Source organism: Culex pipiens, chromosome 2 (assembly GCF_016801865.2).
Source record: "Culex pipiens pallens isolate TS chromosome 2, TS_CPP_V2, whole genome shotgun sequence".
Taxonomy (NCBI): Eukaryota; Metazoa; Arthropoda; class Insecta; order Diptera; family Culicidae; genus Culex; species Culex pipiens.
Genome location: NC_068938.1, coordinates 150,066,726 through 150,080,292, shown reverse-complemented (window position 1 = coordinate 150,080,292; position 13,567 = coordinate 150,066,726). Strand labels below are relative to the sequence as shown.

Genomic DNA, 13,567 nt, shown 5'->3' with positions numbered 1-13,567 from the left:
TTCAGCCACGACCGCTCCCTGCCTATTGAGTGCAGATGTACGTCTGGTGTCAAACTAAAAAGTGTTCGTTTGACAACAATTGGTGTCCAACCGTCGGGATTCGAGTGTTCTCCCTATGGCTTTTTACGGACTTGAAGGGAGGACGCTAAAGGTAGCCGATCACGGAGCAATATCTTCGACGGCCAACTGGTAGGAGTCCGATGCAGCCAAAATTTCTGAGGATTCGTTGGTTGTTCAACTCATATTTTGTTATCCATTAAACCTCGGACAAAGCCCAAGGCGTCAAATGCAGGTGAGCAAAGTTGAAACGTCACTTGATCGGTCGACATAAATGATGCTCTCTTTTACTCTTTCGCTCCTCTGTATTATCTTGCGTAGCCAAGTCGACATACAAACGCAAAGTTTGTAAGATGTGAATAAGGTACGCCAGAGTTGCCGCTTAGAGCGAGACAAACTACTCCATCGAGAGCAGAATCCCAAGGGGATTGCGTGCTTCTGTCCCTTTCTCGCACCGGCCAACCTCTGCTCTGACAAACCTTGCGCGTCAATGCCTGCTACGACAGCGACCGCTGGTGCCGTCTTCGTGCAATATATTTTAAAATGGCCGTCCGACATGGTCACGACGGATAGCGAGCGATAGTGTGTTGTGCGGAGTGTATTCGTGAAAAAAGTGTATCCGGATGGCGTCTGTAGTGCAGTCTGCGTTCGTGACGTGCTAGTGGTGCTCGGAGTGACGAAGAACGGTGCCGAACCGCGACGGAAGCGGCCCAAATCCGGCCGACGGTATCCGCCGGAAGGTTGGACCATTTTTTTCTTGCCATTGGGAGGACTGAAAAAATCCTCTCGTCGGACGCGAAAAAACTTCCCGGGAGCGTTTTTTTCTTCGTTTCTTGCTGTGTTCCTCCTCTTCCCTTCCTCCTGCGCTCAAGTGTGTGTTTGTGTGTGCGTTTTTTTGTTTCCTTCTCTTTCTTTCACAATGGGGACCGCTCGACGATAGGTGGCTTCGTTTGTGTGTTGCTATCTCTTTCGCTCACCTTGGAGGTTATGGTTTTTGAGTGCTGTGTCGACCTTTTTTTTGTTTTCCACCATGTGGGTGTGTTGGTGTGAGCTTGCGTGGAAAAGTTGAGGTGAAGGTGTGTGTTGGGTTGGCAGCGCTGTCAGACAGTGCGCGGTGAAAAGAGTAGGGCACGCAGTGTTGCCAGGTTCGGGAAGGCTAGAGTGTTTGTTGAGATTTAAATTGTGTAAACATTGCTTGGTGAAACATGCAAAACTTTGGATGCAGTTCCGGTTTCAATAAACATTTTGTTTGTGTGAAGCAAAAAGAGAAGAAGCAGTGCAGGATTCTTGTGGAATGATACAAAGTTGAAAAGTGACAGGAACGGTTGATTTCAAAACAAGGAAGTTACAGATCGAATACAAAATTGCATAATACCGAGAAGCAGGTGACATATACAAGCAAACTAACTCATATGGACAGATCATGAACGCAACGATCAACTTGTCAAAGTAAGAAAATACAGTGACGGGTCTGCTAATGAGAGAGCATTGTGACAGGTGCCTATTTAGTTTTCACAATCGATTCGCGAATTTGGATCACAACGCGATTTGTTCTGCTGGCAACCCGGCACAGTGGTGTGTATGCTAGAGCAAATCAAAGAAGAAAAAACTCTGTGTGTGGAAGAGTGCCAGTTTTCTTCTTTTCGATTTGTGTGTAGTGTTGCTGCTGTGCGGCTGTTTGTGTAAGTTTTGTTTCGCTGGCGGTGGATGGAAAATCAGCGGCGGTGGCTGTTGTGGTGTTGGTCGTCGATATTGGGGCCGCCGTAAAGAGAAGATCTTCCTCGGCTTGTTCAATACACACTCTACGACGGCCGATATCTTTATCGCGGTTGCTCCACGCGCGTCATCGTCGACGTTTCCATCAAATCGCGCCACGACGGTCGTGAAACGTCAAATTGGGATCTAAGTAGACGGCAAAGACGGTGGAACAATTCACGATTGTTGTGCGTAAAAGTTAAAGAACATAATAAAGTGTCAGAGGAAGAATGCTGGTAAGGACGATCGCAAGTGCTCCTTTTTTTCGGCAAGCTCACAAACACATTAGTGGAAAAATGGAAATCCTGTAGCACTTGAGCAGCGTTTGCTCTCTCACTCTGTGTGTCTATGCCAGCGGAGTAGCGGATGCGCTCAGGTGGAAAAATTGCCGATTTGCAATCGGTCCCGGGTTTCCACAGCAACAAATCGGACTACCGGGGCCCGAACCCTGGAGACATGGACTAGGGGGGCTCAGTGAATTTCATTGAATTTTCCCGAGAAACACCGAGCAAGTGACCACATAAAATACTTCAATCAGAGATCGAAACACCATGTTGGAAAAGATTTTGAAGAAGTTGCACACGGATTCACCTGTATGTGTGTTGTTAATTTCGTGAACACAGTGGGCAAAGTGAAAGAAGAACACAGAAATAAAAACGCTACACACAGTGTGAAACCTTTGTGGTGTGTGGATGTTATTGGGTTGGCGCGCGGAAGCTAGAGAAAAGTAAAGAGCAAGGTGTGAGTGTGTGGAAGAGGGGACTCCAACCCCGTCTCCGCCACCGCCACCAATCTTGGACGGCCTTCTCGGCCGACGAATATCATGGAACACTCACCCATACAAACCCATCTCGCACACCGTCGCCGTCACACTACCACCGCTGCAAAAGAACTTAAATTTACACCCGCCGCGCTCGTTTCTCACACCCTCCCTCCACCGTGTTGTGTCGGTTCCGAGCGACGTTTCGTCGATGATGGTCTCAAAAAATCACCGTCCAGCAAGCCAGAGCCAGAGTTGCCAGCGCCGTTGGGATTGATAACCGAAGTGTGGATGGGACAGTGAGACAGTTGGACAATGCAGACAGACTGTCGTTTCGTCGTTGCTAATGTAAACAGTCGCGCGGGTGATGTTCACGTATGCAAGTAGTGATTTACCTGGAAATTGTAAATTGTGTAATAACGTAAAGATAGTCGTTAGGGAGATATGCATTTTCGAAATGAATGCAGGTTTTAGTTATGCAAGATATCACAATAACAAAAATATTGTATGCGCAACTATGTGAATCCAATTAGAATGGTTAAAATATTTAATGAAATTAAGGATAGTTTTTGGTTTTAACAAGTCGACGGCAACATTTCAAAAGGCATCATGTACATTTTGACACATTCTGGGTTATTGCATATTCTGAAAGTACTCCTATTAAACTACCTCTCCACCAAAAATGAGCACAAGTTAGGGGAAATATACCCATTTTAATCACTCTTAGCCGTTCGACCAATTCTCATAACTTTTGTCGTTTTCCGCTATTAAATCAACATTTTCAGATGTATCAACAATGGAGAGTTGCTTGCTCACTTTTATTTAGCTATTTATTACTTTGTAACAGTCAAAAACACTTCATGAAAGCTGTAAGCTCATGATCAAAGTGCTGATATGCCAAGAATAGAAAAAGGCTGAAAAAGGGTATAGTTCTCCTACGTCAGTAAAGTCTGTTTAATTATGATTTTAAATAAAGTAACATGAACAAAATCTCTGGCATCAGCAATGCCTGCTTATATAGCCCTGTCAACCTGTCAAATAAAAGACTACATGAACCTCGTGACGAAAAAAAAAAAGCATCATGAAAAAGACGCCATGTACATTTGCCGACGAAAAGCGAATCATAACAAAACTTCCCCTCCGCTTGCAAAAGGCGCCATGTACATTCGGCGAAGAGAAACGAATCATAACAAAGGGTGATATAGACGTTGGTGATTTCAAAAGAAGTTATGTTTGTTTTTCTTAAATATAATGAAAAAAATAATGTTTTATTGAATATGGATGATCACGTATCAAATAAAAGCAACGTTTTTCATCGTTTGTTATCATTACAACATCTGCTTTTGCTTTTATATTAAAATGTGAATTGAAGAATGATGCTAAACTTTCGAATGAGTTTTTCATAAAAAGCATGGTTTGTATATAATGCTTTTTGAAATATTGGCGTCGAAGTTATTTGATTAGTGTGAAGGAATGTGCAAATTTTGAAATAGTTTTCATGTTTCAAATATTTATTTAATTGACTTCTTAGTTGCATAGTTCGGAAATTAAATATTTTAAGATGGTTTAATTAATTTTTTAGTTTCAAATAGGTTGAATTTACATCTAAACTCAGATAAATATATTTTTTTTTGAAATTTTGCATTTTAATCGTTCATTTTAATCATAAAGACAGAAGACAGAAAATATGTCAAAATCTGGAACAGAAAATATGTCAAAATCTGGAACAGATAATGGTTATTCTGGTGGAAACTAGGAAAATCATTTACCCCCAGTTTGTCCCAAGATTTATTTGGTGACCTTGACCAGGATATTTTTTTTCAAATTGATTTACGGTCGTTCAATGTGGCATTGCTTTTAGCAAATAAGCTTTATCATGGTGAACGATAAAATCTGCAGATTTAACTTAATTTCAGGACCCAATTCTGACTGTTTTTTTTTATATAATTATTCATCAACTTGAAGGTTTTTATTGTTGGGCATGTAAGAAAGTCGAAATCACCATAAAATCGTCACACAATTCTTATTTTTATGATTTGTTCACGACACTACATATATTTTTGTAAAATTTGAAACGTAAGTTTTACTACAAATGTAAATTAAGAATCGAAATAAGATTTAGCAAAATTTGAATATTTTTTTTTTTCAATACAGGAGATCGGAGAACAAATTTACAAAAGTTGATAATATAATTTAATTTTTTGGATTCGTTATTGTAAAATTTTGAAGTTACAAAACTGTACTGCCCCTATTCGCATAAATGTCTCATATGCATTTTCATTTCTTTACTTTTGAGTTAGATATGCATTTTGGTTCAAAATCGTGTGCTCTTTCAGATAAATCAATATTATCCAGGTATTTTGCGAAAACATAATACCTGGAGTTTTTTTTTAAATGGTCCAATAAACCAATTTTTCCAGTTTTTGCTTTTTGGGTGTTTTTAATACCCCCGACTCAAGGCTGTTTCAAAAACACCCAAAAATCAAAAACTGGAAAATTTGGTTTATTGGACCTTTTCAAAAAATAAAACAACTTCAGAATTGTAAACTAACAATGTATTTTGTTTAATTACTTTTTTACATGAATAAATTTCCACAAACACACACTGCTCATCTTCAATTTGTTTCTCGCAATTCGCCTACAGCTTCAAATTCAAGCACATTTTTATCAACTAACTTACATGCGATTCCATTGACAACTCTCCATGGAGCTTTCTTCCAATTCCCTCCAACAAGAACAACATTCCAGTACACAACTGGATCACTCATCACGGGGTCACTTATCATCGCATCCACCTGGCAACTCTGCTGTCAGGCAGGGCTTCTTCTCCGGCAACGGATTCCTCCCATCACGGATCGACCCCGTCATATTATTTTTTGTTTCGTTGTTTCTCTCTGGTTTAGAGTTGGTTGATTTTGTTGGTTTGGTCGTCGTGTCTCCTCTCCTTCTCATCATCATCATCGTCGTCGTCGACTTCTTTTTGGTTTACGGCATTTTTTTTTCCTCTCGCTCCTCTGAACTCCTCTCTTCGTACTATTCACGTACACTTTTTTTTTACTGTTGTTTGTTGGCTGCTGTGACTCTCGCGGGCCACCGCCACCGACATATCGCGGATTTGGATTTGATGATGGCTGCGATGCTTTTCACCAGCAGTGAGCTTTTCCCTACGGATTTTCCCGGTGTTCAAAACTAAAGTCTCAAATGTGGTTCATTGAAACCTTAAAAATAGTGATTGTGGACAGTACGAAAGAGCATTGATTTATAGTTAACCAATCCACGGTTATTTGAACCGTGGATTTTCCTTTATTTCTATTGTTGCAATATCACTTTACAAAATACAGTCCAGACTTCCACGTGTCCACGTGGTTTGTGGATGGTCCCCAAGGGGTCTTAGAAAACTGTTAACGATAGAAGATATTCTATTTAAAAGTTATCTTGGTAAGGGAGCGTGATTTCATTACGTAACGCAACATTTGGGATTATTGACTTCCCTCGCAACCAAATTTCCATACAATTTATTTTGTGTATGAAGCGCAACACATCCAGCGACCCCTTCTTCTATATCAGGGGTGCCCAAAGTATGGACCGCGGGCCAAACGTGGCCCGCGAGGTGATATTTTGTGGCCCGCGGACCCATTTTGAATGATCATGTAAAATGGCCCGTTGACCACTTGTAAAGTGATTTTATACTTTTTCAAAATTAGGGTTTATTTTAAGATTTTTTATGCTTATCTTTTTTATTTTTTAATTAATAATATTATTGATATTATTTAGGAAATAATTTGTTCCAAATATTTTGTAATTAAAACAATTTCACACGTTTCAATGTGAGTGAAACTAGTAAATATCGTCAAAACTTTTATCAAACATTTTTAGAAATATAAAAAAACGTACAAGTTTGTTTTAGGTAGAATTCTGTAATAGTTGCAAAAATAAAAGTTTTCTTTATTAATTTGCAAGTCATATTGACCCTTTTATAAACTGACCCTCAAACTTACATTGTACTTCCTTAGGGATTCGAACTCATTACAGTTAGATAACGAATTTGATTGACTATCAACTGATTCAGGCAGACAAAATGTGGAAATCTGAGAATCAAGTTTGCAGCAAATATTTAACAAAGCTTTCGTCGATCAACCCACCCCTCCACCATTATTAAAAAATTGGCTCGAAAACCAGGAGCAAAAATATATTTTCAAAAAACATAAAAAAATGAAATTTAAGTGCATTTAGCTGAAATTAATTAAATAAGCATTCCTTTGCATTTAAAATCATTTGAGCATGTTTGGGTTTATTCAAAATAATTTGAATTTTAGTAAATTTTCGATGAAATAAATAAATGTTGTTTCGCTTTTTTTTGAAAATAATGATTGCAGGTTAACTATGCGGAAGCTTTCATCATTTTCTAAAAGTTTTTCATTAGCCACACTTAACTTATAGATGAATTGTTCAACATGTAATGTCACCACCATTTTCGAAATATAAAAACAAAACTTAATTTTTTTTTTTGAAAACACAAGTACATTCAGCTAAAAACTTTTTTTTTTCAAATACCAGAAACAACAAAATCAACAATACCGATAGAAACCAGTTATTTTGTGGTTTCTATTATTTTGAATACACATTTTTTTTAAATAACAGAAATGTAATATTTTACATTAAAATAACGTAATTAATTTTTTTAACAACCTTTTTTGTATATTTGGCCCGCAAGCTCATTTGAGCTTTAAATTTGGCCCGGCCTCCAAAAACTTTGAGCACCCCTGTTCTATATGCATTACGTAGAGAGGGTGACCATTCTTGAGAGTTTCAATTTCCCGGGTATCGAGAGTTGAATTTTGCAATTTCCCGGGAATTCCCGGGTATCGGGATTTTTTGCTATGCCAAAAGTGCCAATAATTTAAAAACAAAAGTACGTTTTTTAATTTATTAAATGGATTCAGTTACAATTAATAAATAATTATTCAATGAAACCTTAACGCCTCATGATTTTGAGGAACTTTTTATACTTTTGGACTTTTTATTTTGAATCTCCAAATACAAGATCGTTCATTGAGCTATTTTGGATTTAGTAGTTTAAAATGTATATGAATCATTCGCACTAAGTGATTTTTCAAAAGTTACAAAAACTTGTTGCATGAATTACCATATTATCACATTTTTGTGAACTTAAAATATAGCTAATATTTATAATATTTATAAATAATAAATAAAAATAGTATTTGAAAAACTTAAGTTTTCATTTCTGGGGTGTAACTGTTAAGCATGCTTTAAGGTAAATTTCGGGATCCACGTTTTTTTTTGCTTCTCTCAATTTTAATTATTGCAATTTTTTTACAAGTTAAAATAACACATTCTAAAAACGAACAAAAGAGAAGCATTGGTTGGTTTTAATTTGAACACCAAACATTGAACATCCTATGTCATAACCAAATTCGAATTTTCAATTATTTTTTTTTTGAAAGTTTATATAATTTTGCTTCGAAATTTACTCGTACCGTAAACCGGGGTGACTTTGACAGGATTTCAGTTTGTTTTTGGAATGTTTTCCAACAGTAAAGGTTTTTCTCAAGATTATTATTTCTAAACATGTACTGGGGTACGTCACACCAAGTCCATGCACTATTTTGGGAAAAAAAATCCAACAGTTTTTAGAAAAATAGTTACGTTAAAAATTCTTAGTTTTAATTCCGGGGTGACTTTGATAGTCATAGTTTTTCTTATTAAAATCATATTTAAGATGTTCAAACTTGATTTGTACGTTAAATGTACCATCACTAAAGTAGCTGATATAGTTTTAAGAATAAAAATCCATATTAATATTTAGTTAACTAAGTTTATAAGCTTTTTAACAATAAACATATAAATTTTAGGTAAAATTGCTAAAAAGTCGGGATTTTGCCAGAAATTTCTATACTAAATTCGAAGCATGAATCACAAGTTTTCACATTTTACATGAAATTTGTTCATCTGAAATTTCCCATAAATTTGGAGATTTTTGCCTTCCTCACCTGAATGAGGAAAGGCTATAAAATCACTCGAAAAATGAAATTCTTTATTCAACTTCGTAGACCCACCACACTCAGAATCAAATTCTGAACAAATGTCTGTGCGTGTGTCTGGATGTGAGCCCGTGCACCGAAAAATATGCACACGATTTTCTCCGGTCTGGCTGAACCGATTTGGACCGTATTAGTCTCATTCGATCCGTCTTGAGGTCTCACAAGACCCTAGTTAATATTATGAAGTTTAGAAAAGTACTTCAAAAATTATGCTTGAAAAAACATTTTAAGTTAAACTTCGAAAGATTGTAAAAAGGGTGGTTTTTGTAAGAAAACCCGTCTTGCTATAAATTTTTAGAAAGGTATTTGAAAGACGTAGGTATTTAACGCATTCAAAAGTTTGAAGATCTGACAATCAAAAGTTATGAGCAATCAAGTGTTATTTATACACTTTGTTGGAGCCGCATCTCAAATATTTTGATAAAAAAGCTGTCCGGATCTATCATGCGACCCATCGTTGGATATGTAAACAAAAGACCTTTCCAACAAGCCCAAAAGATTGAAGATCTGACAACCCTATCAAAAGTTACAAGTACTTTAGTGTTTTTAAAACACTTTTTTGAGGCCGGATCTCAGATATTTTGATAGAAATAACTGTTATTTATACACTTTTTTGAGGCTATGGATTGTATTCACTTTATGAATGCGAGGAAGGCACCAACCACCTTCGGACTGGTGGATTAATTTACGTTTTTTTATTTGTGTTTCAAAATCACATTTTTTTATTTACAAACTTATTTAACCTTCTCCTAGTGGAAAATTGTCCAAAGAATACGAAAATGCATTCCGTTTTCCGATTCAAAATCATGTTCATTGAGAAAATCATGACACTTCGAGATGTTTAAAATAATGACTTTCATCAACATTTCCCCAACTATAGTTAACTATCTTTTTAAACTTTTCAAAATTTTATGAAAAGTTCTTTTGAGGTACTTTGAGCACTTCTCTACCACGGTCAATATGGTTCTAAACCATTCCGTACGTGTTTTAATTGTACTCTTTATTTTGCGGAAAAATCGCAAACCTATCAAAGTCACCCCGGCTATCATAGTCATCCCGTTTTACGGTATAAAATTTCCCGGGAGTCTCGACCAAATTTCCCGGGATTCGAGAGGTCGAAAAATTGTCGATTTCCCGGGAAATTTTCCCCTGAAATTCCCGCTCGTCACCCTTTAATTACGTAATAAAATAACGCTCCCCTAATACAGTCGAAGCTATAATGTTCAATCTTCTCTCTCTCAATGTTGCTTCTTCTTAGGATTCAGTTTCTTTCTTCAGTCTTTTAAAACTGCAATCTTAAATGCTCTTTTTTTCTCGATATTCTTTCCAGCTCGATGAAGTCCTTGCTCGATGATTACTTGAATTTCAATTGCTCAAAAAACACTTTTCGGTTGTCAATATTTTCTCATGTTAAGACATTTTTTTTGCGAAAAGGTGCTTTGTAGATAGTCTGACATTCGTTTGTTGGACGTTGTCGTGATTGTGGTCCATAGATGGGTATAAAAATAATATAATAATAATAAAAATAATATTTTCAATCGAGTCATTATTTAACATCGTTCTTCTCTTCCTCGATGGTCATATGGATATCGTCATCCAAGATCGGGGAATAAACGAAACGGATTTCAAATGCTGGGAGTTAGCAGGCATTCTTTCGAGATTAAGAGATCGAGTGAATGAGCGCTCAAATTCCGCGCAATCTTTAGCAATGGATGAGGAATGGAATGGAGGAAGCAAATCATGTCCGCGAAAATTGAAGGAAGTTAATAATGAAAACTCTCTCTCTCTCTATCTGCTTTAACAGATTCAGCAGCAACATCAACAACAGCAGCATCAACACAGCTTCAGCAACAGCATAACTAGCAGGAATCAATAATTTCCTTGAATTAATAAAAGAAGATAAGAGGAAAAGCCAGAAGCAGTCAACGCGAAGAAAACGAAGAAGTCAAAGTGCAATAATATAATTTTCCTCGTGCGGAATCAGAACGAGTGCTGCTGCTGATGGCCATCAATGAAGAAGAAACAGACAACCTTCGGTTTGTGCGGCAGTTGTAAGAAAACTGTGTGTGAGCAAATTTTTTGACAGCAAACAAGAAAAGAAGCACCTTTCCTGAGGTTTGGTGGGTCTTTCTGTATTTGTGCTGCGTGTAAGTGTGCGACGGGAGGTTTTTTTGGGATGAAAATACACAAGAAGCAAAGAAGCAGCGAAGAGCAGTTAGTTAAGCCAAAACGTGATCGTAGAGGGAAAGAAGAAAACGAAAACGAGATCATTGTGTGTTGTTTCCAGCTTGTTTTTCCCTCTACCTAGTTTTGAGTCAGTGAGTGAATTTGTGGTGTTGTTTTTTTATTATTATTTTCGGGCCTGTACAGTTAATTAGTGTATTAAGATGAACCGGAATTTGGTGAGACTGGAGTGTTCCACCACAACCTCAACCAACGATCGCTACTGTTACCGGTACTGCTCAAGCCGTGTTCATTGTGGTTCGTCCGCGTCAGCTCGTCGTCTCCTCGAAAGCCGTCATCCTCGCCATCATCATCATCCCGGAGGAGTCGCCTAGTCGTAGATACGAACCACCCTCCTTCACCACCCACAATCCCACGCGTCAGGCAAGCGAAAAACACGCGCGCGAACCCACGTTTTCGAGGGTCGTCGGCATACGCAATACGTACGTACGTACACGCGTAGCAGGAAAAATTCCCCCCCAAAAAATAAAGAAAAGACCAGATAGAGCGAAAGAGACTCTGTAACTGTACCACTAATAATAAAGAGGGAATAAGCAGAAGAGAAGGAAAAAGAAAGAGGCGTAGGGAAAGCTTGGAAGACACCGCGAAGCGAAACGTGTGTCGTCGTCGTCGGCGGCTTGTTGTCCAACCGACCGACCCGCCACCACCCACCTCCCGCTACCAATCCCCGAAAAAAGGGGAGAGAGAGAGAGATTTCGCCTCAGCGTTTTCCCGTTTAGAATATGATAGGTAAGTGTTGGTTTTGTAATTGATTTAATAGTTAAATATTGAAAAATAAAGATAAAACATTTTCCAAGGTCTGACAACCCTACCAAAAGTTATGAGCACCTAGTGTTTTCATCAGGGCTGCGTAGTTGAGTATTTTTGGGTAGAATTTGAATTGTTAAAAAAAATAACCGACTTAGACTCCGGCCTCTTAAGATTCTGCAACTCTGACTCCGGGTCCTTGAAAGTATCCGACTCCACTGACTCTGGCTCCAACTCCCTGGTTTTATAGTGATGGAAATGATGGGTAGTCGAGATTCAATGATTCCTTTCCTAAAGATATCGCAACCCTACCAAAAATTTGAGTAGCGAAGTTAAATTTCGCTAACAATAAAAGGGTTGAATTTACAGAACATTCAAATGCTATTTATTTTGGATGAAATTATTATATAAATGTGAGGAAAAGAGCAGCATCCACTTTATGGTGAATCGAGCAATGTTTTTGAAGTTTGCATTTGCATGTTCAGATGCTGTTGTTTTAAATAAACACAACAACACGAAGCATTTCTTATCAGAAAAAGAACCCGAAGAAATAAAAATTGGGAGAATACATTAATTATTCCAATGAAAGAATGAGAAGTACATGAAATTGAGCATTCTACTATTTTATTCAATATTTCAAAACATTTTAATTTGTTTGGTGGGACAAATTTTATGTAAAATATTTGATTGAATGTGCAACGAGAAGATCATTTCTAAATTAGTTTTAAACTGTTTAATCAATTTTGTTTTGGAAAATTTGTTATATTGATGTTGGTTCTATTGTAAATTCCTACAGTTCCTTTCATGACTTGACGAAAAGTGCACGCTATAAGTTATCGTATCCAATAAAGCAACAAATTACAATTACAATTTTTAAATTTCCGGAATTTCTTTGAATTTTATGAAATTTCTTATTTTCTAAGAAATGGCGGAAAAAATAGAGCGAAATATCCTAGTATAATATTTCCCGGAACGTTGAATTGGACGCCTGATGGGTGTTATATGACCCACAAATCAAAATCACCAAATGTAGCCTGTAATTTTCGTATGGTCCCTCATCCATTTACCCATTTTTATCATTTTTTTTAAATTTAATTCTGAAAGGGCTAAAGATGATTTAAATGGCACAATGAAAATTTTATCATAATCTACGCAATTTTTACCTGTTTAATTTTTTTAAATGAAAAAACCGTCAACTGGACGATTCTGTGCTATACTTTTGATATAACTAGATTATTTCATAATAACAGTAATTGACACATTTTAACAAATCATTTTACCTATAAATATTGGGCCTAAAAAGATTCACAATTGGAGTAACTTTGATTTCAAAATTTATTGAAACAGAAAAAAAATCCAGATTTAGCTTTTGAAAGTTACAAACAACACATTTTTTTTGAAGCAATCAAAATCCAGTTTTATTCACAGCAATAAATCCGATGGTAAAATCGCATGCAAAAGCATGCACATCACTGACATCACATTCGTCAAAAAAGGAGCTTAATATTACACACTGCATGTACAATTTTTGTAAACAAAAAAAAAAGTGCAACCAACGGGAATCAAATCCAGCACCAGCAGTACGGACTGGAGCCTTAGCCCGCCTGGCCATCAGACCGATGAAGAATTGAAAGGATAAACGCATATATGAGCTTGACATTTCGGTCATATAGGTTTCCCATACTGGTGGGCTACATATTTCAGGGTGTAATATTACAGAGAATTTCATAAAATAATACAAAATTTATGTTAAACCCAGGCCTTTTACACGCAGCTACTACTTTTTTGCTGCGTTGTGAATAAAAAAATGCGTTAAAGTATCCCGCAAACTGGAATTGAGGAACCAAAACTCTTTTAAAAAACGTTAATTTATCCACCACCTATTTGGCGCCTTCCTCACATTAATGCAGTTTTTTTCATCAAAGGTAGTCAAGCAGTTACA

The 13,567-nt window shown here is 37.1% G+C and overlaps 1 protein-coding gene across 2 annotated transcripts in view; it reads left to right on the top strand.

Moving 5' to 3' along the window:
• Positions 1-576: 576 nt before the first annotated feature.
• LOC120421450 (LIM domain-binding protein 1-A) overlaps positions 577-13,567 on the top strand; it is a 36,166-nt gene continuing 23,175 nt past the window's right edge. The window contains exons 1-2 of one of the 2 annotated variants that reach the window (XM_039584660.2): positions 577-797; positions 10,439-11,607. In XM_039584660.2, the coding sequence (XP_039440594.1) occupies positions 11,601-11,607 (7 nt within the window). In that variant the 5' untranslated portion in view covers positions 577-797; positions 10,439-11,600. The remainder of the gene's footprint in view (positions 798-10,438; positions 11,608-13,567) is intronic. The other variant, XM_039584659.2, reaches the window with a different exon arrangement.